At 47.5% G+C, this 26,188-nt stretch overlaps 1 protein-coding gene and 1 long non-coding RNA gene across 3 annotated transcripts in view; both read right to left on the bottom strand.

Moving 5' to 3' along the window:
- Nucleotides 1-15,873, bottom strand: part of nrg3b (neuregulin 3b) — a 148,279-nt gene extending 132,406 nt beyond the window's left edge. The window contains exon 1 of one of the 2 annotated variants that reach the window (XM_086016909.1): nucleotides 13,882-15,873. In XM_086016909.1, coding sequence (XP_085873035.1) covers nucleotides 13,882-14,728 — 847 coding nt within the window. In that variant the 5' untranslated portion in view covers nucleotides 14,729-15,873. The remainder of the gene's footprint in view (nucleotides 1-13,881) is intronic. The other variant, XM_086016907.1, reaches the window with a different exon arrangement.
- A 1,894-nt stretch (nucleotides 15,874-17,767) lies between these two features.
- The window catches only part of LOC147128904 (uncharacterized), a 53,300-nt gene continuing 44,879 nt past the window's right edge, over nucleotides 17,768-26,188 (bottom strand). The window contains exon 4 of the long non-coding RNA XR_015082603.1: nucleotides 17,768-17,901. This is a non-coding gene — a long non-coding RNA (uncharacterized LOC147128904). The remainder of the gene's footprint in view (nucleotides 17,902-26,188) is intronic.

Genomic DNA, 26,188 nt, shown 5'->3' with positions numbered 1-26,188 from the left:
AAAGATGTCCTCCATCATATATTACAGCATGTACAGGTCCGCAGCATGTCTGCTGGCAAGTAAATCCGCGCTAAGAAGATTAGACGAGAGAATGCCTCTCCGGCGTGCCATCAGGCCCACCCGCTCCGACTCGCTCGGCTGCCTGTTAAGTAGTCACCATTGTCACATATCTGGCCTGTTTTTATATTAGCGGGGAGCGCGATGCTATAACAATCAACGCAAATCCACTGTTTGTTTTTCCTCGGCGTGATTGCGTGACGTTTTCGCCTCGGCAAAGCGGCTAGCCACCGAGTGCGACGCTCTCCAGGCGCTTGGATTTGTTGACGAATCCGTTTTGGAGGCTTCGTTGGCTCGTGAATGAAATGAGAAGCTGAGCTGTTTTGACTCAAACGTATCGACTGTAGGAACAGGATTGGATTTTTTCGAGGCTGATGACGATTCTGATATTTGGCAGGATACATTTTGGTAACCGATTAATTAAAAAAAAAAAAAAACTCATGTCCTGCTACGTCATCCCAATTCCAACGCGTATGATCTTTAGGGCACGAGAACTCTATGAAAAAACCGTAAGTCTCTTATGGAGCATTTTTGCTACCCTAGCATCTTGTCCATGGCTAGTCCTTGATGGAAATGAAAGCACGTGGAGGTAAAAAGGCAGGAGTGACCTCTCCGAAGTCTCAATAAGAAAGTCCCATAAAGGCCTCGGCTTTGCTTTCCAGCCGACTCAGCTCGCCTGCCACTAGAACTAAATCATATGCTGTGCATTTACATTTAAGGCTCATACTTCTTAGCCTAGCGCATAATTTAAGAGTAGCTCTAGGAGTGTTTCGGTGAAATGTTAGAATGTTCAAGAAAAAATGTCATCATTATTTTAGTTTGCTTTGAAAAGCATCCGATGAGTCTTGCGGTGTCCAGATGTGCCATCCAGACTTCAAGTTTTACCACCTGCTCGCAATTTTGCACTTTTGCACCCATTGGCATCTATCGGTTTTATCTAGGCCAGCAGATTCACACAGCTGGACACATCTGAATCCCGGCTATACTTCTTGCTTTGTCTCATTTACACACACCCGCACGCACACACACACACACACACACAGCACATGTGCACACGCGTGATATCCAGCACGCACGCACATACCAGCTGTCGTGGATTAGCAAAGAACAAGAGCTTCTCTACGCTGCGGGCTGCGTTCGATGGTCATGCCCTGGATGTGACCTAAAGCCAAGATTTATTTTCTTGTTATTCCAAAACAGTTTTAAGCATCAGTGAGTGACTACGAATGCAAAGTAAATGCTCTTATTGGCAAAGGTGCCCCATGTTTGCACACAACATATTTGCTTGAATGCAGCAGCTTTGCCGCACGCAACAAAAAGAAAAGCCCGGCGGGGAGTGCGCGGTGTCGGGACATTTGGTTTTCACCCGACCTGGTCTCCATTTCTCCTTCCACCGGATCCATCTTGAATTGCCTCTATACATTGATCCCGCTGACTCTTCAATCTCCCTGCTGCCTGATCTGGGTTTAATCTTCATTATTCGCCTTAAAGCCACAGACTCTTTCTGGTGGGAGACTCATCTGGACCAGCCCAGCCCCCCTCCCGCCCCCCGGCCACAAACACTACACACTAAGAGGACAAACGGATTGGAGTTCCATTAAAATGAACTAAAGGGTGCCAGTATGGCAGCGCAATAAATGGATGCCCTCAATCTAGAACAATTTCGCCATTTCTAACACTGTGCTACCTCGACTGAATGAAATCAAACATTAAAAAAAAAAAAAAAGACAAAAGAAATAAACTAGAAGTGAATTAGCCTCATTCTCCCAATACTTTCGCCAAGTGGAAACTTGGCCATGTGCTCGACACTGGACGTGTTGGCGTTTTGGAGGCACGGTGACGAGCAGCCCTCACCGCGGCTTTCTCGCAAACCGCCATCAAATATTCCATCATATCCTCGAGCATCCCCGACTCCAGCTGGGATCAAAGTGTAGACTTGATGACGGTGCAAGGAGTGCACATTAGTGCCTCCTACGGCTCTTTCCCCACCCCCCCACCTCCTGCATGCGCTAAGCCCCTCATTCCCTTCCATTAATAGATGCCGTGAAAAATACATGATAGGCTTTGCTATTGCCATTTTGCTCGGCGAGTATAGATACATAACCGGAGGGGACACATTGCAGCAGGCCTCCAGAAGAAGAGTGACGGTCATACGCTTGCAAAATGTTAATGCCGACCATTAATGCTGCCGAGTCTTGGGCCTGCATTCATATTTAACACTCCTGGTCAACAGGGGGCGTGCTTTGAATCGCACCCAACTAGTTTGTGTTGGTCAAAATCAATAAATGGCACCACTGTCTGACTCTTTGGCACGTTTTCATAGCTTATCAATTATTTTAACTACAGTAGTGTCTTGACTGACATATTCTTTTTTTGACAGATTAGTCAACAGGGATCAGAAAAAAAAAAAAAAAATCGACATAACAGAAATGGTGTTTCTGAATAATGGAAAATTCCACACCAACCTCTGTACCGTTGTCACATTCTGGCGCGGCGCTACTTCCCAACGTTGACGTCGCCGACGTAGCTAGCGTTATCTGGATCGTCTGCACTGTGGCGAAGTGAACTGCGCCACTTGACGGATGACTACAAAGCCCTTCGAAATGAACCGGCAGGCAACGTTGTTTTGTTTACAATACAACAGATCGTCAGATTCATCCTGGTCGCATTCCTTGCCGGCTGCACGCGACGGGGGTTTAATGGCTGTTGTTGGGGATGTCCTATCAATGATTCAATGTGGCACGCATCTTCTGATGCTCGTGGGATTTTTTTTCCGGGAGGATGTTCGGGGAGAACATTGAATACATAAACCACCAAGACGGGGTTGCAAATGCGACGAATGCTCTCCCCTGCTCCTCAGTTGTGTGAATACTCGGTTACTGTACTCGGAGGTGGGTACTTTTACCAGGTGAAAAACACATCCAGAACTGAAGGGTTACACGCTCCAAGCGGACCAGGAGGAGCTTATCCATGCTTTTATCTGCAGTAAACTTGACTATTATTATTATTGGACCGCCTTTGGAAAATTCTCTTTAAAAGGAGTTCTATTTGAGTACTCTTGCCACCTCTGCGCCTCATAAAGCGGATCCGACCGTTTGGTTTGAGCCACTTTTGAACATAAACCCAATTTTTTTGATCCATCGTACGTCTGCACATAGGCTCGGGTGTTTTGATCCAAACTTGATTGACTGCCGTTTTTCTTACCTTCAACCAATTGGCACAGCGGGGCCGTGTGCAGTAACACGACGCTCACGCCTGTTCAATCAACTGGCAACGGGTAATCATAGAAGCAGGAGCGCCGTGAGTCATAAAAAAAAAAAAAAAACGCTAGGTATGATTAAATCAGAGGACACTGTAATGTTCCGCGCTGGCTATAAGTCTGGGTATTGTTTGAACAGCGTCCAATGGGTTAAGCCACGGTTGAACTGTGCACAAAAGTGGAGGGAGGGGTGGAACGGAGGAGTGATATTCACGATGCGTTTCTGTGCGAATTTCTGCAGGAGCAACCGGATGAACTTAAGTGGACTGTTTCTTATTATGGCAGAGGGACCTTAACTTTAACCACGAAACATTGAACATTCCGAAGTGAAACGATTGCGGACGTATGAATTATAACCGTCCCCTTAAATCACTTTGAGATGGCTCTTGTGCAACAAATCATATTCTTCCTCTATAGAACAGACAAAAATAACTGCAGCTCCTCAGCCGGAACGGCCCCTCGCTCTCCCCACACGTAGCATCATCAAATATATTACATTATAAAATCACACTCCCATAAAAGGCAGCCTCCACGTCGGAAACAGGACGTTATATGTTGTCGTCTTCCTACAGTGCCCCTCCGGGCTCTGTTCTGTAATGTACATTTCCCAACCAAATGTTTAATCAAACAGAGGAGCTACTTGAAACGAAAGGCCGTTTGCGTCCGCCATCTTTTCCGATAACATTCGTGCGCGCGCGTGTTTATGTTAATCAGCAATCTCCAGCAACAAATCCACTGGCCGGCGAGTCATGTAAGATGGCAGATTAGAGGCGAATATGAAAGGCGCTGCGTGAGTGCGGAGTGAGCGCTACAGCAAAGGGCTTTTGTCTTGTTATCTTCGGGAGGGAGTTAACATTATCCCGGTGGATCAGGTTTTTACCACGCGTGGATTACCCCCACGGGCCAAGCTGTGCGCCGCCCCCAAGAAAGTATCATGAGAGGAACCCGTCGCTCCCGTTCCTCGCCTTGCTGTTCATCAAAGGTTAGCTTGAACTTTACGTCAAAAAAAAAAAAAAATCACTACAATAAAAATAAACCACAAGGTATCAAAAGGATTTCTACTAGCAGTGGGGTGGACGGCTTACATTAGCTGCTGATGCTAGCTGGTGTTTTATGAGCCGGCGTATCACTTTGAACCTCCGCTATCCGCAAACACGTAACATCTGTGCTAATTGCTGTTAGCCTGTCTAAGGTGTTTCCTGTTCTATGTCAACATTAAGCTAGCGGAGTTCATGAATTGCAGTGTATGTTATAGGTTGATCATTGGGCGTGTTTAAATTCGCAATGTTCACTCACTCCCATCACTAGCGGGAAAAAAAGGGGGAGGGGGAGGGCGGGGGTAAACTACGAAGTAGAGTGGCATGCCGCTTGAGAAGTGACCTTCATTTCCACATCTCGGCCGGGGCACAATGGCACACTTCCCGTCGGCGGAGGTGGCAGCAGGCGGCGCATTGCGATGAATCAATCAGACGGCCGCGGCCTCCGCAATCCACACGTCCCCCCCCCCCCCGCAGGCTCGTCATGTACCCAGATGCTAGGTGCGAAGCCGGGCGAGCCGCCGATTGCGTTCCACATGCTGCGCAATTCCTCGCGGTGACGCTCTGACGTCAATGACTTTCCGTAAGGTTTGCGGAAAGAGAAGTTCTATTTGAGGTTTGAGGTTCTGGGCTTCCTGTGTGGAATGAAACAACGGCGTACAGTTGCACATTCTAATTTTGTATTATTATTTTTTTTAGCACCGTCGTGCATGCGGTTGACATGGCAATTATTTTTAAATGAATTAGAAATGTTATGTTAAATTCTTATTATGGGATTCCCAATAGAAGATACATTTTTTGGGGGTCCAAAAAAAAAAAAAAAAAAAAAAACCCCTAAGCACCCCACATCCCCCTCAGTCATCTCCCAATTCCTCCACTGTGTTATTACATACTGATAACACAGGCATCTGGGTCCACTGGGTCCCTGATTTAATATGGTGGGGGGGTCCAACGGTCTCAGATCATATTTAATGGCGTATAATTCTCGGCCACAGCCGCGTACACGACTTTATTTCGGCGCGCCGCCCCTTGTGATACAAGCCAGTGGCTGCTTCCGCCTGTGCACGCGAATGAATGAATAAGTCAATGATTTCCTGACTAAGTGAATTATCGAGAGAGGATTTGTGCTTAACAAGCAAGCAAATATGGAGGCAACGCTTTCGAAAAAGCATTGAATGAAATGAGGCACATGCCATATCCCGTATGTCGTGAAAGTATATTAAGACAGTACACTGGATGATACACAATATTGTAATTGGGGTAGAACATTTCAATTCCACACCGAGGGGCCCGGAACAGTCTGACTGTGAGCAAAGATTGCCAATCAATAGATGAACTCAGTTTCTTCATTTCCTTAGACACACGGGTTTTTACTAAAAAACACTCTCTGTTGGGATATTTAAGGATGAAAAAGCTCAAAGTGGCACTTGAAAATTTAGCCGACCATGTACTCTAACATCCTACAGCGTGTTCTGGCCATTAGGCCCCCGCCCCCACGCCCAACCCGTGCATGGGACATCTCCTGCACTTCACAAATGGGACACGCCATCAATTATTCATGCTTCCTGCAGTACACATTCCACGTTTCCCTTTCTGTACATTAATATTTAAACCTCCAGCACGACCACCAAGGCCGTGTACCTCACACGACTCCTCGCCGGATCCCAGCGTGCTTTTGTCACTTCCCAGTCGGACCGTTTGTCTACACGACGTACCGTGATTTGGAGCGGATAGCCTCGATGTGTACTTACACCAACACTTGAGGACTTAAGTTACATTTACTCTGTGGGATAAGAGTGAAGACATACAGAGAGGGAGGGAAGAAGGGGCCGTATTCCCAAGGGAGGAGCCCCCGCGTGTACACTGGAAACTTTAGTTGCTAAGGTTAATGTCAGGGTCATTGCTGAGGTTAAGGTCAGCCAATTAAACCGCAAGAGGTACTGGTACACAACGAGGGATCAAGTTTCTCATTTGTACAGGAAGACTTGGTGCACTGCCAGTCAAGTGCCGCAGTGTCATGCGACCACGGCAGAGTATCGAACCGCCCACAGGATGTATACTGGAAGCCGATTTCAAGAGGGTGCTTTTTCGTTCGTAACCCAACCAACCATTGTTGGAATTTGTGATTGCATTAATGACCCTTTTGGACTTGGCCTTGACCTTTAGTGAAGAGGTACTTTTCATAGTCAGAATCAGCACTATGTGCATTACGTGTCAAAGAAGGGGCCGAAACCTTGCTTAATTGCTTTGTAAACTTCAGAGGGGGTCAGGTGAGCCTCCCTGGAGAACCCAATCATGGCGGACAACGAGTCGCTTTAAGTGGCCTCGCCAGTGCCTGAGCACTGGTCTAAGCGCTGGTACTTTTTTTTTTTTTTTTTTTTTAATCTAAGAGGAATCGCTAAGTGGAATCATCAGACATGCAGAGAAATTGTTCCTAGGAATCAAAAAAATAAAATTCCCATCCCTAAATGTAATGATGACAAAAATATGCATATCCACATCAGGGTATACATGCACATATACCACTGATGCATCGACTTGAATTTGATTATCTTCCACCCCCATATGTTCCATACTTGAGGATGCAGACAGAATGCTCTTGTGCTGATAGCTGCTTGGAGAGATTGGCTCACAATGACTATTTGTCATGCATGTCACTTATCTCCATTCCCTTCCAGGACATGAGTTTTTTTCGCCCCCCCCCCACAAACCATTGTGTCGTTCGGGGTTTCCATTCAAATGTCAAGGCCGCGCCACATTGACTCTAAGGTTGCCCATAATCCTACAAGGAATCCTCCTGTCTTGTCTCATGGGCCATACCAAACCCCTTTGTAATCTTGATTCCTCATCTAAGCAAGACAGTTTGGACTACTGTATGCTTCCTTCCAACTGTTTGGTTTTTCACTCCACCGCACAAAGCACAGACATAAAGTCACGGTTTTTATCGACTGATCAATGAAACCTTTCATAAACCTCAAATGGAGACCAACCCCATTTTTCTTCACATGTTCAATTCCCTTCAGGATCACGGCAAGATTGTACCGCCGCCCTGTATGGATCCGACACAACCATAAATTGTAGACTCCAGACCGGCCCCGGCTTGATCACGCCATCGGAATTCTCCGCCGCCGGTCCGGGCAGCTACTTAAAAAGCTGCCCGGACTGACGGCGGAGAATTCCGACACCTACTTCCTCAGGGCTCGCACATGAAGGTCACACTGTCCTCCAAATGAAACCTCCGCATTGTGATACCGGATGAACTACTCCTTACCTAACGCAGTGTTCTGTCCCACTGAATGGACAGTCCGAGACTCTAATAGGCTGACAATCTGATTTACATATCCGGCTCATTCACTTATTTGACGGATACATCATGCTGACACCGGTGGCAGAATAGAAGTGAACCGAGTGCTACCTGGAGGGCAATCTGCATAAAAAGAAAGGGCTAAAAATAGAGCCGGTAGACCATTGTCCTGAGAGAAGCTCTGATATCTCGATACTTAATGACTTTACAGCTGAATCTTTATTGCTGCCGTTGTTTTGACAGTCCACTGCCCCCATTAACTTCATTTTCGGACCATCTCTGCATTCCAAAACACAATCTTTGTTTGTCTCTTTAAGCTCCGCTCTCATTACTCCGAGGCCTGCTGCCTCCCGCCCTCCTCTTTCTACTTTATTGATTCGCTGAGAGTCAGTGGGCCGTGCTCGGCACTTGCAACGGAAAGGGCACTGGGATCAATTTCCACAAAATTCCACATATTCGCTCGGCCTGTCAGTCCGGGATAATTTGTCTGCAGGCTTGCACCGCCGAATACACTGATGCATTCTGCTTTGTAATTGGTGCCCATCAGTGTCAAGTGTCTCCGCTAGCTAAGACATCCGAGGCCAACAGAGTGGACTCTTGTGCCGCATTCATTCATTTGCAAGGGGCGAATGTATGCTTGCATATTTTAACCATGTGATCTTTATGCAAATTACTTTGAGGATATTTAACATGTTGATGATCGGGAAGCCAAAGATCTCCGGCTGGCACGCAGTGTCAAAAGAATTACAAGGGCACAGTGTAGCATGTCCACGGGCATTGTTTGGTTTTTTTTGCGGCGCCTCCTCCAAGCAGTGCTAGGGTATGAGTAATTCCTGTTGCGTTGTCCAAACATATTTACACTTTTGCTGATACTGATATAATCCCTTATTAGATAATCAAGCCTCCACTTTCAAGTGAGCGGCGTGAGCCACACTTTTGGAGGCTTAGAAAATCACTTTGTAACTACAAAGGCAGCAGCTCTCTATCTAAAAGACAGCAGTAAAGGCAAGGCTTAAAGTTTCTTAGTAACTAAGCTCGATGCAAGAAAAAGTAGTGCCAAAGTACCTTCTTCTCAACTACGGGGATACATTTAGGTGCGCGGAGGAGCGAAGAAGCATCCCAACAAACTATCCCAGATGGGTGAATGCATGGTGGTGGTAGGGGAGGGGTTGTTACAGGACCTCAGAGGCACCCTGGCAAATCTGACCTCCTGGGAGAGTGAGAGAGAGACGAGCGGCGAACTGGATTTCTATCTTTGTTTTTAATCCCCCTTACATGCTCCACTGGTTCCAGGACTTTGTGCGAGGCTTTATGTATAGTCGGGGGGGAAAAAAATGAAAAAGAAAAAAAAAAAAAATCAAGGGCTTGCATGTCTGGCTTCTGTTCTTTTTTTTTTTTTTTTTTTTTTAACAGCAACCCGTGTCACTCATCATTCTTTTATTCCAATCTGGTAGACTGCAGAGGCCCAATAACTGGTTGACTTTTGACTTGCGATTTGAGCTGCTCATTCAAACTCAAATATAATTTTGTTACCTATTCAGATAGCTCGCTCACTCTGGCATCAGCTTATCCTGAGTGTGCCCGATCCAATCAGTGCCAGTCGCAACTCTGCCTGCTCGATGTTATTTTCGGGACGGAATGGAATTTGCAGGGGCAAATGGCTTACCGAAGCCAACGCTGCGCTGATGGAGCTGATCAAAGTCTTTATGTTGAATGATGTTGTTACTGCAAACTGCGCCACAACCTCTAGATCGAGTATAAAAGCCGTACTTTGAAGGTACCATACCCTAGTGGCAATCGGCTTTAAAACATGACCACCAATTCTTTAAGATGTTCAACAAATCGAAATGTTGCTTTGTCTTTCGCTTAACGACGTATGAATAATTATGGTCTTAGCTGTACTCTCTTATTGGGACACCAATTGCAGTGGTAGCGTTGCTACGTCAATCCAAGATGCCCGAGGCCTTCAGAATCTAACTTAAACTACATTAGGAATGGGACTGTTGGGTAAGTCTCCACTGAAGGTAGCAAATGCGACTCGCCACTGCTATAATGTCTACAGTCTATATAATCACTGAATTGGTCGATAGCGAATCAACGGGAATTGCAATTAGAAGTCAATGCATATCAATATAGACAAAACATTACGGGCACGAAGCATAAAGGTGAGTTGTCCATTCATCCATCCATTTACTTCCACTTATCCGGGGTCGGGTTGCGGGCGTCGCAGCTATAACAGGCAAGCCCAGGCTTGCAACTCAATAGAAAAGGGAGCTTTGTTTGAAGATAATGACCGATTTGAGGGCGCATCAGTTGACCTGATTAAAGGGCAACTTCCACAAACACGAGGATGCCGTGCGGCATCATAGTCAGTGATTAGAGCGAAACGGGCAACGGGCCAACACGCCTCCACACACCCGATGGTTGCTCCCGAGTAGCGCTCGTCGAGCAGAGCTTCGGGCTCCTCTTATATTCCCGCCTAGCAGCCAATACGGGTTGCGGCAAGAGACTTGAGAGTGTGAGGCATGTAATAAGCTCAATAGCAGACGCAAAAAAAAAAAAAAACAGATGATGGACTATTTGTACACACGCTCACACATTCCCGTGCTAGTCTATGTTCACAAGTGTGCCAGTTCTGCCATGCGCTCATGACAGCAAGAATAAAAGGAAATGGGACACCACAAGGAGCAAAAATATACGGAGGAGGAGATTATCACAGAATAGATGGTTGAAAATGACACCACCGTTGGAGTGACATTTATTTAGAGCTTTTGCAGTGGGTTTAGCAGGAGAATCTGATAATAAGCCTTCTTGTACACGCAAGCCTAAGTGCATTATTCCACAACTTAACAATATAGCAGATCAATTGGCTGCGGATTCAGGGGGAGGGAAAAAAAAAGGCACCTGGTGCCGCGCTTTGCACAGCGTTTCATCACTAGCCCAGACCTTTTATTCTGTTGTGTTATTACATTTTAAACACACCGCGTTGCACATAAGTACAAGATATTTCAGCGAGCTAATACAGCCGCGCTTGAAAAGGAGGCTGATTTATCAAAGAAATTAGGAGGTTGGCTTCTGGAAAGGATGGAAGGACTGTTTCTTTTTTAAAAAGAAAAGAAACTGTGGCAAATACTTTGCTAGAAAGGTTATCCGAGGGGAAATGCCTCAGCGCTAAAACTCGTCAAGTCCATCCGAAGCTCTGGAGTACATTTCAAAACAAATGGCGTCGATATGAGCGTGCGCGGTTTGAAATCATGCATTCGGGAAGGTGATTAAGATTCTTTCTCAACACATCATACACGTTGGAAGATTATTGCTGAAAACGTGCCTCTAACCGCCTAGAAAATGAGAATTTAAAAGGCTTTGCGGCATAAACGGAGCATTTTTTTTTTTTTATCGCTTTGATAGTCTGTGCAAATATCCTTTTGCTGGATTTTCAGAAGCAACATCTGTTGGCACACATGAAACCAAGTGAAGTCAAGTTCAAGTCAGGAAGTGACGTTGAACCACCTTATTTAACCCGATTCCTGCAGTTGAGCTCGACTCGTTCAAGGAACGATTAGCCCCAAGTCATCATCATTCACGCAAGGCATCCCGGACCGTGAGCATCGACGGCATTAGAGTGTAGAACCCCTCAGCTAAAGAGATTAACTCCAAACACACCCACTTTGTGGCACATATTGAACCACCGTGCTTCCAATGGGGGAAATATCATTATGGCTAATGCATCATACAACGCTGCTCTGACATCGCCGACATGCCCTGCAAAGCAAGCAAATGCTTCAAGAAAGTCATTCTTGCCACTATATGTTGCAATGAAACCGGAGGGGGGTTTGTTTTGCCACAGTTGGGTCATAAAGCCGGCAGACCGCTGTCAATAGTGTTTGCATAGTTGGAAGGCTTGATGGATTTTGCAACCTTGAGCGAAAAGTGCACAAAAGGCAGCTCCACAATGTTTGTTCAAACCTTCAATGGCAATTGTATGGTGTGCGTTGATGCTCACCACTCCGGTCTTACATTCGCAGTCAAGACTGCATCAAGAGCATATTTGTCTCTTCTGTCTACTTTATAAATGACAGAGTAGCGGAAATCAATATTCATGAATCTCCGTTTTTGAACCGTCGGGCAATTTAGTCCCTGCGTTTAGTTATGCGATTGTCAAACATGCTACCATTACCGTCTCGTCACTGCCCTTTTCACGCAAGTGTACTTTATTTCTAAGATCATTATTGCACCACCTACTGTCGTGAAGGAGAATTTCATTACTCATCCGGTCGCTATATGGCAGACACAGATGCATCTCGCACTGGCAAATGGCGATATTTTGGAACAGTTGCGTTACATTTCAACTATGAATGAATGCAAATCAATGGGGCAGCACGGCGGACGACTGGCGAGCACATCTGTCTTACAGTTCTCCCCGAATTTGCGTAGTTTTTCACCGCATACTCCAACTTTCAAACTCACACGTTGGTTCATCACACGTCAATGTGTGTATAAATAATCATTTGTCTGTATGTGTAATTTCCTTGGCGACCAGGCCAGGGTGCGTCCCGCCTCTTGCCCAAAGTCAGTAAGCTCCATCTTACTTGAAACCCTAATGAAGAGAAGTGGCGTAGCAAAGAGATGGATGGCAGGATGGAAATCAATTAGCCTACCTAAGTGGTTGGTGGCCCGCCATTTTGGTTTTGATTGTTCATCTAATTCAATTTGGTATCGAAAGCGGAGATGGTGATTGACTGTTCAGAATACTCTCAATTATGTGGACAACTGATTGTTGCAGTGCCTGAGGCCACATGGAGTGTCCTACTTGGATGCAGTCAGAAGAGGCGCTGGTGATTACGTCTTTACTACTTGACTGGCTATAAAAAGGACCCAGTGCCAAAATTGAACTACTATAAACAGAGGCCAGAATACTGTGAAGGACACAGTCTGTTCACGATGCACAAGACTGTCCAGCCCGCAACACGTGACACTATCAAGAAATTTGACTATAGCAAAGAAACCAAACAGGGCACGACTGTATGTGGAAGAACCACTCACATGTGCAATTGATGCCATGAACACATTTAACCGATGGGTAAAAGAAGACCATGTAGGTAAATGGAAGCTTGGGGAAAAGCAAGGAATTCAATCGAAAAGCAGCTCAGGTCAACAGTTTGCTGAAACCTGAGAAGGAAAAACATGTCAGAATGAGTCCATCTTCATCCAATCTGCACCTCGCATACACCAGAGTGAAATTAATCATATGGAAGCCGTCTGTCTTTGCATAGTGCTAAATATGCAAAATTTGCAGCCCCCTCACTTTGAAATCTTCTACTCCCCCTCCGGCCTTTGCATCACTTAGTTCCCTGCATCTGCCATTACTTAGCGCAGTCTCCTGTTCTCCCCCTTGTCTTTGCTTTTCCTCTTTCACCTCGTTTTCATTTCTTTCTTCCCACTCATCCTTCGCAACCTTAATCTCATCCATATATCCGTTTCCTACCCCCTCTCAACAATCATCGTCTCACCTATGACGTCCTCAGCCTCTCGTCAAAATGGGATGCGAGTCGGCCTCACTACGGTACATCTGATTCGTCCAAGGTCAGAGGTCAGGGCTCCCCTTTCCCCTCACTGGTTACCTGAATCCACAAACAGGCCTCCCTTGATCACAGAACGTATGCCGACAAAATCGGTTCTACGGCGTGCCAGGGAGCAAAGGAAATCTTCCGGAGGTAAGATGTTTATCGGATTAATGCATAAGTGAAAGATAAAGACTAGAGGGGTGAAAACCCAGAGGATATCCCCTGATATCAGTTTGGGCTAATGAATACAATTAATGTTAATCTGTCCAGTATCCACTTCCCAGGAGGTTAATAAACGCAATGCTTTACATTCTCAGACCAGTCATATTTAATCCAGTTCACTCCTGTGATTACTAGTAGTTTTTCCATTATCAGCCCACTGCTATCAAGGCCCAGTATTGTCTGAAGCAACCATGTGGAATTGGAGGTAAAGGGCCTCTCACTGGACGAGACGTCGCAACGACGCCTCCGTGACATTTCCTAGATCTGCTGGAGACTCGGCAAAATATCCAAGAGGTGTCTGAAAAAATACTGAATATCTTTGAATTTACCGCGACGCCCTGGCTAGTCTCTGGAAGACATCACAGAGACCCGAGTCGCCTAGTCCAGACCAGTGAGACAGGCCCTTAACACAGCCATTCTGTAAAACCAGTAACTCACGAGTTCGGAAGCGATGGTGCGGCCGAGTCGCCGAAGCCTTTCCTTGGCGCCCGTGGGTCCAGCGAGGCGTGGGCTTCACTGGGGGGGCGTGTGGCTGAGAGGTGGTCGTCTGGACCTTCGTGGTGATCCTCACAGTGGTGGTGGTAGTGCTGGAGGTTGTGGTGGCCCCGGTTGCGGAGGGGTTCTGTCCCGGCTTTGAGTGGCCGGCTCCGTTGCGCCCACCGACGACGCCGTTTCCTTTCCTGACCGTGCTGCGAGGGGTCACATCCTTCCCGCTGGGGGGCGGCGTGAGTCGGGGGGCGCGGGTGGTGGACGCGGTCACCGCGGTCCCACCGACACGAGTGCCAACGCGGTTGTGGAGGTGCGGCGCTCTGTTGCCTTCGCCGCCGCCGGCGCTACCGTTGGCAGAGTGGTTCGCCGGCGGACCCGATCGAGTTCTCGGCGCCGGGGCGGTCCCGTCGGCGGCTAGCGGCGTTGTCGTGGAAACCATTGCGGTGGTAGAGGCGGCGGATGTGGTGGCGATGGAAACGTCTGGCCCCTTGGGTATGGCACTTGGTTTGGAGAGGAATATTGGGTCCTGTCCCATGCTACCTTTGGGATCCACTAGGTCTGTGGGGACATAGTCTTGGACTGATCCCACCACGATCCATTTGAGCAGCATGAGACTGAGGCCCAGGCCGACAAAGCCCATTACCAAGGGCACGGCGCACAGCCAGGTCTGCTGGCGAGGCCACACAGCGCAGGGGCCACAGCGGAAAGAGCCCGGGGCACGGGGGGACGCCTGCTCCGCCCCCGGCTCCTCCAGCGTCATAGCTGCCAGAGTGCTCGCACCAGAGTGCTCACTCATCCTGCTTTCGGTCTCTCAGGGAGCTTTGGAGGTCAAACAGGTTGCCAAAAGATCGAGGGGGGTATAGAAGGAACGGATGGCGGAGAGAGAAAGCGGCACATCTTACGTATACACGGCAAGTCTATATATACACATCTCAATGTAACGATTTATATATACGCGCACATGCATGCACACACCTTAAAAGCACTACTCTAGCACGTCCAACACTCACACAGTCGCGGAACTACTTAAACGCTGGCACAGCACTCACATGCAGACACGAGCAACACGACCTGCACTCCCCCTGGCGGACGAGGGAGCAAAGGCGCGCGCACACACGTACATGCACAAGAACACACACAAGCTCACAGGCTATGCACAGGTGAGATGGAGGGAAGGAAGGAAGGGGGCTTGGGGGGGCATCTCAAACAAAGCGATGATAAATCCCAAGATGCTTCACTCCCTCGTTAAAAAAAAACAAAAAAAAAACACATTGGGTATTGATCCGTTGCGAGGTGGCGGAGATCAGAGCTGTAAATCCATGTGCGTGCCACTCTTGCCTGCTTGAAGATAAGAAAAGTGTCATTCCCTCGTTCGCTCGTTCAGTTCGATCATCCAAGTTCAAGTTTGCACCACCCCACTTGTCCCTTTTTTTTTTTTTTTTTTTTTCTATTTTCTTTTTTAGTAATCCACTATGGAGGTGAAGTGCAAATAAGATATCGCTGGTGCTGATCCAACTGATCCGCCGGCTGCACTTTTGCTTTCCCGGAGTGACAGATGCGTAGGTCCCCCGAGGGGGGAGGTTGGTTGGTGGGTGTCCGACCGCCTGCAGCCCGCCGATCTCTTCTGCAAATAGCTCCGCTCCTGGCGCGAGAATTCGTAGACACCTTTACGACTGGTTCACCTCCGCCGCATTCCCACAGTGGCGCAAGCAGCAGAATGGGAGATGAAGAGGAGAGGGGGGGTTGAGGATGGGGGGGGGGTGTTCTGATGCGGCGGCGGCTGTTCCTGGAGGCTGAGGGATGGACAGCTGGCTCAATCCAGTGATGCGTCCCCGCGCGCCCCAGCCGCCGTCCTCAACACTCCGAAAGTGACGCCCGGCAATTGTCCCGTCTCCATGGCGTCCGGAAAAAAAAAAAAAAAAAAAAAAAAAACGACGAAAAAGATGATGACGACGGAGCGTGTTAGAGATGCGTGTTGGCTAAGCTCTGCAGCAGATGCAGATGGGAGGCAGAAAGAAGGAAGGGAGGGAGGCGGCAACAGCGGCGGCGGCGCGCACGCTCACATTTACGCGCACACACACACACACACACACTCACGCTGCATGGAGAGGAGAGGCACAGACACACCCCAGGGAGGGGAGGGGAAAAAGGGAGGAGGAGGGAGGAGAGGAGGCGCCAGGCTTCCACCGAGCAAACAAAACCAAACGGCGGCATCACAATTTATGAGCGACTCGGAGTCCTACTTCAAGTTCAGACTTCAATGCTTATTTTGCCGTTCGCCAGGGACGCCCTTGTTTTAGGCTCGCAGCCAAGCCAGCTCTTAAAGGAAAAAAAACAAACAAATAAATAACACCCCCAAGCTAGACCTTGATTAAAACTCCATGGCTGCACGTGTGACGTTTGTGATGTATGGATATGAAAGTACGCCGCAACGACAGACGGGACTAACTGGAAATCATTGCTGTCACAGAGCTGGTTAAATTGATGAGGGGGACTATGAATGTTTCGCACCGCATGGCAGCATACCATAGCAAGCCCAAGATGCGATGCAAGTAGGCCCCCTAGTGGCAGGATGAATAACAAGAAAACCCCGAAATATAACTAACAAAACGACACATAAGGAGTTGACGTTTCAGAGGCACAAAAAACACAAGAAAAAACAAGGAAATACATCTTTGGCGCACAACAACGTGCGACTGATTCACAGCATTCACACCTTGGGAAGAAATGTGCCATTTTTAACTCAACTGCAGAGTGAATGCTTGACTCTCAGCATTTACATAATATAATTTTGACAGACAATAGCAGTGTGAATGCTTGACTCTGCATGCTCACAGTGAAACAAGAACAGTGTTCTTTTGATGCACGGCGGCATGTGTGAATGCTTGATTCTCAGCATTCTCAAATTGCACAAAAAACATTCTTTTGACTCAGTTCTATAATACACTCCAGTAGCGTAGCCATTCACATGATGAGAAAACGCATGTTAAGTAACAAGTGTGAATGCTCGATTATCAGCATTTACATGAAATAATAATGGGCTCAACATCAAAAGTTTGCAACCACAACAAAAGTTGCATCCCGGCTAATCTCCCGTGCAATCCACGCAAACACATTGCCATGCTGTTACATCTCTTCTGTCATCCTTTGCTGTGTGCATCATTTATGTTGCTGTCACACCCCAAACACAAAAACACAGAAAAACAGCCTTGTTTTATTTTTTCGGCGGGAAGTTAGATCTCCACGGATATACCTGACTGCCTTTGACAACAAGCCGCGCTTCTCACAAATTAGAAATGAGTGTTAGCGAAAAGATGCTTGATGGCAGACTTGTCTAAAAAAAAAAAATAAAACAAAAATAAAAAATGCTTGCGCTTTCTCGTTAGATTTTGCCGTTACATACGAAAGCAAAGGAGTGGAGGGAGTTAACGGAAGTAAAGGAAATCTTTACGCACAGGAGAATATGAGGAGGGACGGTGGGGGGGAGGGGGGGGCACTGCAATAATTAGCTTTAGTGAGTGTATAATGCGACTGCTGAGGCGATCAAGTTGAGGGGGATAAGACGAGGAGGAAGAAAGTTAGGTCATAGTAGGCGGGGAAAGCAAAGATTCCCGAGCGAGCGAGCGCTCGCGCCGATCCGATCGCTTCGTCCTTTCATAAACATCAACCGCTTGTGGCGACGCGATAATCTAGTTCAAATGTATCATTCCCCCGCCAGTAACCCCAAAATTATGCAATTTACTTTTACTCCCAGAAATCATTTGCATGTGCGCAGTGTCTTTTTTTCTTTACGGTAAATACCTAATCTCATGAGGATTTGGTAGGCTTTCAGATCAAAAGGTACTCATGTTTTGCTGCTGGAGACGTTTGTCGGTTTGTGATCGTTACGGTCCACTTGAATCGGGGGCGAGGGAGGCAGTGACCGGCAGAGCTCTCGGTTGTTTGGCCTTTTGGGAGTTCAGCGCTCGCCTGAAAAAAAAAAAAAAAAATGACCCCCGAAAGGCTCCGTTTTCCATTTTACTACGGCTCTGAGGTCTGCAGGCTCGGGTCAGTTAGTGGAACCGCGCTTTCAAAGCAAACACGGTGAAGCGGCATTTAGCTGTTATGCGACACACAGATGGAATAAGCTGCCAATAGATTGTGAAATGTTGTGCATGCGTGCCTCGGATCGGCTGCCGACGCTTCGGTTTCTTATCCAAAGTCTTCTAAAACAGGCTCCAAACCACTCGCGACCCGAACGAGCGTACGCATCGGAACAGCGCAACCGCAATTTCCTACTAAGTTCTTCCACGCGATACAGACGATTGTTTTCGCGCAATCCCACAGCAAAGTTGCATTCAAACTAAAGAGGGCTGTCAGGCCGTCTGAGACTGTTCTTGATCTGATGTTTCCCCACAGTCATGTGAGCAGAAATAACACATTTATTCAAACTGTGAGTTCCAATTATGTCAAATCCACGTTGGGATGAGACACGGGCGGTTCACTCGTTTAAACGATGCATATCAACGAGACTAGTTTGACGAATGAACAAAGGGCAGCTGGAAATCGTATGTAAGGGAGGATTCCAGACCGAATGTGATTTATGGGACGGGCGAGGGCGAACTGGTGCCTATGGGGCCAAAGGGAGAGTCTAGAATTAACCACGGCAGACATTAAAGTCTCCAGCCCTGATGAATCCGCATTAATGTCAGGTAAAGTTCATCCCATCAAAGCGGGAAATCATTTCGTCAGGTCCATTCCCCGGCTGCCTCCCGGATGTGACACATTAATGGCTTCCATCTCTCGGCATGTCCAAGGCGCGCTGTCTAAAAATCAGCGGAGGATCCCTCCAAAGGCCCGCCTGCCTCTCATCCGGAGCCTTGTTCCACACCAGTGTGCATCCAGGGCATGAAGATGCGCTTTTAGTGAATAATGGATGACTTCTTGCCCTCTGCATCCTCGCCGCGACTCCGCTCTCACGCCGAGTTTACCCCACGACCGACAGCATGAGGACACATCAAAACGAGATTTTGGCGTCCGCTTCACTCAGGCGACGGCAACCCCCGTCCGAGTATTGATTGTCTGGTCGGAATCACATTTAAGGTCTCGTCTTTTCTTCGTACCGCAGGTATCGGCGGTCGGGCGGGCGTCTCCGGGGAGCAACGATTCGGTCGGACGTGTGTGTCTTTAGGGGGTCTTTTCTTCAGCATGACAACAGGTATTTGTATTCGGTGGCATTATAGCTCTCCACATTGATTAGAAGCACATCTCCCATCCATCCGTTCATTTTCTATATCACGTTCGGGGGGGTCACAGGGACGCCGGAGTCTATCCTACTGGAGTACATCCCGGACTGTCAATCACTGGACCAACACAAAGACGGGCGATGCCGATTTCCATCGCCGAGGTGCCGACGCGCTTACGTATCTTACCAAGCTACTCACGATTACAACGCCAGAAAATGATTTATCGCGGTACAATTCACTCCTGTTGGGGAAATTTTGCTTTGTCCGTGTAAGATGAAAAAAAACAAAGCATCTGATTCCGACACGTGTCCTAAAGAATGTTTACGAGTACCCAGAGAGAAGCAAGTTAACGGAGTTTATTGAAAAAAAAAAAAAAAAAAAGGATCTCTCCCTAGTGTCTGCCTCACCTCACATAACAGTCTCCTAATATACAACGCCAAGAAGGATGAGTTCCTTTTTGTTGACGCAAAATACCAGGAAGAGCAAAAGGGATTTTGTCCAAAACCGACTCACCCATTTGAGTGAATACTTTGCTATTTTGACACAAGGACATGCTTTGCAAAGCTTGCATTTGCAAAGGTTTTCGCTGCAGGTTGCTAGTTGGTTGAAATGAGTTTATGACGCCATGCAACTTCAAAGTTGAAATTCATCCCGATTACAATCCCGGAAAACCATTCACTCAAATCGCGACAGTTAACTCCGATTATGTCATACCATACACTTCACTCCAGTCGGTTGTGCACCGTAGCGTATACAAAGTCTTTTGCCAAGTGCCTCATTCCTTGATAACGCTTGGCTTGTACACAGGGTAGCAAACAGTCTATCCTGTGCTGCGATAATGGAAATAAAGCCTCACATCCTCCCCGCGACTTCCTTCATAAAGCATAAAAAGGTGAAACGCATTCTTAGGATCCCACTCTGTAAAATGGGATTACGCTTAATGGGGTTCACCCGTTCCTAAACGCGGTTCAATAAGAAGCTTAATCTCATTGCCGCCCCACGAATACCCTGACAAAGAACTCCACCTGACTCAGGGATTGTTTTGTGTCACTGGACATCTATTTCTGCTCCTATTCTTAATCCCACCGGATAATTAATACTTCATCTCAGGAGGCCTTGCGGCACCCGGATGCGGAGCTGGGTTCATGCATCGTCGCTTGAAGGCAACCATTTTTCTGGCCGTCATTACGTTCGACCTTTGACCGTTAGGTTTCCGGGAGCCGGTCTGTTGGGACCACGCTTCTCCGCCCCGGCTGCATCCGAGGGAACTCGAAATCCCGTGGGAGCAATGCTTTTGGAGGAAAAAAAAAAATCGACAAGAGCTTGTTTGCTTTTGTCCTCTCCATTTGCTTTCCGGAGGACGAGAGCCGGTTAGCCAAAGAAGGGTCAGCTTTAGCCTCTTGAACACTTGGTCAAACCTTCACGGACTAGTGAGATAAAGCCACTCCAACAGCTTTTTCCTTTTTTTTTTTTTACTTTACAACAATAGCAAAGCAGGTCCGGTTTGTTGCATCTCGTTGGATGGTGATGGTCAAGAAGTAGAAGTAATTGCCACTAGGGACTCATTGGACCAAGACAAAGACGCATGACAGCAATTAGCCATACGTGTTGCAATTTATTACGCAAGTTATATTTTTGCAGATTTTCTGAAATAGTCTACGCAAATGACAATCGGCGCAATTTTTAAATCGTCAACCGTTCAAGTATCATTCGATGACAATCATACTCAATGACAAAAAATAAAATGGGGTGGTAAAGAACTGAAGATAGCCATTTGTTGAAAGTGCAGAATTGCGAGGTCACATTTTCCTGAATTCAGAAGCCATTTCAATCCAAAACGTCTTTTTTTACAAACTTCAAAGTTGAACTTCCCTTTTTGGGATTATTACTTTGCTGAATGTCGGAACAGCCTCGCAGGGCCGCTGCTCCGATGCCAACTGCCTTCCACCTTTATCGATCTTGCTTGAGGAAGCTCCAAAAGTGTCACGGTTTTCCACAGGCTTGAAGACAAGAGAGGATGGGGGGCCATACTATGACTTCCTCACCTTGTCTGCCCATGGCAGCCAATGACACAGATGTATTTGTGCATTGGCTGCGTTTCGGTTCAAAACTAATTCTGGCGCCATTGTGGTTCGGTTCATGCCGATCCTGGTTGCGCATCAAAACGCCGACCCACGTCCCCTACATGAGGTGCTTTGTAAATTAATCTGAGAAGCTTTCTATGCCAGAACATGTTCGAAATGACTACAATCAGGTTGCGATTTAACATACTTGGTGGTTAATCAGTTGTACTTTTTGGGGGGAGGACCACCATCTACCTGATCCGTGTCTGCATCAATTCAAAGCGAGCACTATTGTCTTAGGATCATTCTTTAAGCAGCTGTCAGCGGCGATTGATTTTAAAGGTGCGGCAACTCTTCACTGACATGCCAACGGGCGTTTCTGACAACGTTCCCTTGTGCCCGTTCTCTCCTCTTCCAGGCTCGCCCTGTTCTCGTCGGAGCATTTTCTTTTGAATAGGTTGGCTTAGTCAACTCGTACGCAAGCGAGGCTCAGTCAGTTCCACGTTGCGCGTTTGTAAATGGCACCAAAAGGCGGCCGAGGAGCTCACGAGTGATGGCGAGGAAAACTTCCACCTTCTCATCGTTGACGATTCCCTCGGATTTCGCCCTCAAAGTGGAATGGCGGCTTTAGATCCTATCATCCTTCGTGACATCGCTGACATGTTTTGTTGTCTAATTTTTCACGCATGGATTTCCTTTCCAAACAGAGACGCTTCTGCCATCGTCATAAAAAAAAAAAAAAAAAAAAGTGTGCAGCATTTAAAACCCAGGAGGACTTTTATTTCCCCCTCAACTATGGAGATGTTCATCACTGTGTCCTTCGCGCTCCATTTGTTTACTTTAATGCCTCAAAGAGCAGATACTTGGACTCACTTTACTTGATTAGCTGACCGTTGCCCACCCACGCACGCACCCACTCGGCTGACCTGCATCGACTTATTGATGAGAGCTTTATCTCCTCGTATCACTCAACGGCAGGTCCCGTCTAGGGTTGGTACAAACGCTGGATGTTCAACTGAGGAAAAAGTCGCTTTTAACGATATATCTCGACCGCTTAAAACGATGCCTGTGTTTCCTGATGGTTTTCTCCATCCATATATGAAACGCATTTGATAAAAATACCTGGATCGACAACCAGTTTCCAGGGAATGCACAATGCTGCGGACAGTGTGATGAAGTGACGCCAACAATGTTCAAACGACTATTTGTGGGTCCTGTCGTAGCAGTGCTGCACTTACATTAACCTTCGCTCAATTTTTACACAATGTGAGCGTACATCCAACGTGAAGGGCAAAAGTCACTCTTGCGCCCCAAAAACTCATTCAACCTTGGAGCGCATCGTCATCTGGCGCCGCCCTGCCCGAGGCTCGCAACGCCGTCGCCCGAGTTGAGGGTTCGAGCGCGCTAAGCAGCAGGCGAAAAGCCCGGGCTGCTTGGACCGAGGTGCTTTTCCGCCGCGCCAACTGGCTCCCGCTACGTTTGCACAATCTAGCTCACAACTAATCAGTTCATGCTTATTCACACGTTTACGCGAAGGTCATTCATGTCAGCTGGAAACCGGTCGTGAACGGGATGGCGCGGACGCAAATTTCTGCCGGGAAGCGGTCATCGACGGGGCTGAGGGACGTCGGTGGGTTGGCGGTTAAAGTCCATCGGGAGTCTAATGCACTTAGTTCCACATCGGCTTCAATGCCCATCGGCACTTGGTTTGGATGACCCCACTAAGTAGGATGCCCAGGGTCTTCGCACCACAACCCCCGCCGCCTCCCCCTTCGCACGCCACCGGCCAGCGAAACTTTACCGAAGTCTTGCGCGTTCGGCTGACGGTACTTTGCGGGGTCAGGTTTGGAAATTCTCCGACCTTTGCGGTGTCACTGTACTTTACGCGCGGGACTCTGAATCCAACAACCTCCAGGGCACAAAACTTTTGACGTTTTAATTGTTAATGTTTCCGAAATCCCCGCGATTCAATAAACACTTTGGAATTTAGCTGGTCTTCGAATACTCATGACCTGCGAAACCCGTTTCCTTGTTGAAAGCGGCAAAGTCTTCGCCTCCGTCTCATTAATTCAAGCTGCAGGCCAGCACCGTCCAAACACACTACTAGAATAATTTGGGAAACACCGGCCTTTATGTATTATTCAACCTCTTTCTTAATAATGCATGGATTGACTGCACTGTTAGATAGTGACTTTGGGATGTTTGTTGTAAATTTTCCTCCTTAATTGGCCAGAGGTGGTAGCCACCTGACCGGTGTCCTATTTATAAGAAATGAAATCAGCACATTAAAATGGTACAGTGGCTTGTTTACGAGACACAAAAAAAAAAAAAAAAACGCCACCAGAGACATACCGAAGAGCTGAACATGAAAAAAAAAAAAAAAAAAAAAAACACGTGGCGGCACTGCAGGTATTTCACAGGACTTAATGCGATGCGCATTGTCGGACAGTCACTCAAAGTAATTCGAGAGCCGACGTGATTGTGTTTGACTGGCTGAATAAATTGGCCAGTGAGTCAGCAAGGCCGCGCCGCATTGGGAAAAGCTCATTTGTGATTCAAAGACACCCGTTTCTGCTGCGCCCCTTCCATTCCTCGCGCGCCAGCAACCTGCAACCGGGATGGCTCCTTTGGTTGCGCAGAAAGATATTTCGCGGGGGATAACCTGACCCTGCTGCACTCCGAGTCTCAGGAACCAGGAACCAGGAACTTTCTGCCTACACTATACGTGTCAGAATGGTTTTAATGCAACCTACGTTTAACCTCAGTGTTTTGGTTAAGCAGAAACATTTGAGCGCACAACAACTCCACTTGGAACTTGAGAAACTTTCGAGAGGCCGTTTGGGCCTACGTTTGCAAAACGTAACGCTCTGTGGAATAAAAAGCAGCACGTGAATGCAAATTGCAGCTTGCCGGACCCTCTCGCACCCGTTTGAGCTTCCCGGTCCCCGCTGTTAAATGGGTTGTGCTCATTCAGAAAAAGCAATCTGCGCTGTGTGCAAAGCGGTGAACATAAAAGTGTGCAACTTGGCACAGCGCCCACTTTGGAGTCATGAAACAGATGTCAGCTTTGCTGATAAACGTGGAGGGATCAACTTGTCCCGGTTCAAAATGCGAATTGTAGGAAGTTACTTTTTCACTGAATACTTACTCAAGTGGATATTTGGAGGACTACTTTGGACTTTTTACTTGAGTCATATTATTCTAAAGTAACCGCAATCTTGCTACGAGTACAACTTTTGGTTCCTCAACCCACTTTTGCGTTTAACGAATCAGACCCAAGTGGAATGTGGCAAACTTTAAAACGTGTCAATCGTGCAACTGAAATAGAAGGTAATCCAGGTACTTTGCAATGCGTGAAAATAGCATTTGTCAACCACTTTCCACTAACAACCCTGGCTAAACGTAGCTCCTCCCCAACGCACTCGAGACGTGTCACTTCGACGTACTTCTTTGACACCAAATGTTACTTTTCTGTCGACGAGCTTTGGCGCCATCTTTGAGCATCGCAGAGAGCACAAAACCATGAATGCTGTCTTTGATTTTAGAAGCTAACCAAGAAAACTAATGTTGAAAAAAAAAAAAAAAAAATCATACCTCACGACTTAACAACATCGTCTCTTTTATCGGATGAGATCAAACATTTACCTAACGCTGTGCACACATTGCATTTGCGAGGCCCTTAGCGCCGGAGCAAAGCCGAGGATGACAGAGCAGATGGCGGCCAAGCCGACGCCTCGGTAGCGACATTTCTCAGCCGTCCAACCGTGACAGCCAAGATGAGCGACACCAGCCCCGCCCACATCGCCGCTAAGTGGGGTGACAAGCGGCCGGGCTAATTTGCCGGGCTCTCCGCGTCGCAGAGACCTCGCGTTTCCAAAAGAAGCCTCGGTATTAGCGGGAGGCATCAAGGCGGCTCCCTCTGCCGCATTCCTGCGCACTGCCCCCCCTTCAAGAACACCTTTTGTCAGCCACCATCAAATGAGCGGCAGTTGCAGCAGCAGCACGTCAACCGGCGGGAGCGAGTTTTCCTCATCAATGCAATCGTGTCAGTTTCGCCTCGGCTGAGCAAAAACGCACAGCAAAAGACGTGCGCGCTCGGCGGACGTAGCATTAGTTACACCCGGAAGCAAATCCAGTGCTAGAGCCGCCCGCGCGGTCATGCTCGCTTGTGATTGACGAGGACGGTTTGCCTCGCTATCGATGCCCTTCCAAGCCGATCTTTAAAGGGGGAAGTCAACCCAAACATATTTTTCTCAAGAATACAGTATGTTCTGTACAAGTCCACTAGTTGAAACAGGGCATTCTGATAAATATTGCATTTGTGGAATAAGAGTTCATCCACCCGTTTTTAGACATCTCGGGGGGCGGCCATTTTGTCTTCTGTCGACTGAAAATGACATCACAACTGCTCACATAGACCAATCACGGCTGACGTGTTTTCCGAAGCTGAGCCGCGATCGGTCGTTACCTGAGCCCCGAGCAATTGTGATGTCATTTTCAGTCGACAGAAGTGACAAAATGGCCGCCCGCCCGAGATGGCTAAAAACAGGTGGATTTTGCTGCTTAACTCATAGTCCACAAACGCAATCTTAATCGGAATGCTGCGTTTCAACTAGTGGGTCTGCATAGAGCATATTCTTGAAAAAAAAAAAGATGTTCAGGTTGATTTCCGCTTTAAGTAACCCCTCCGTGCACAATGCCCAATTTGTCATACGCCGCATTAGCGGCATCGAGTTTTAATACAACTAAGCGTTCGCCTTCCAAATATTTCAGACGTGACCGATTCTGCGCCAGTGAAATAACTGAACTCAACGTCTCATGAGGAGAAAGTGCAAGTCATGCAGTAGTTTGTCTGGTCGGTAGCTTTAAGACCCCAAAAAAAAAAAAACAACCTGTGGCTGGATTGCACCCGCTGGCCAGGCTGAAACAGTGGGCGTCCAAGTTGTGTTTTGCATTTTGTTTGTGGCA

The sequence above is a fragment of the Filicampus tigris genome, chromosome 19, assembly GCF_054856515.1.
Source record: "Filicampus tigris isolate MCC_2025a chromosome 19, RoL_Ftig_1.0, whole genome shotgun sequence".
Lineage (NCBI taxonomy): Eukaryota > Metazoa > Chordata > Actinopteri > Syngnathiformes > Syngnathidae > Filicampus > Filicampus tigris.
This window is presented reverse-complemented; position numbering and strand designations above follow the sequence as displayed.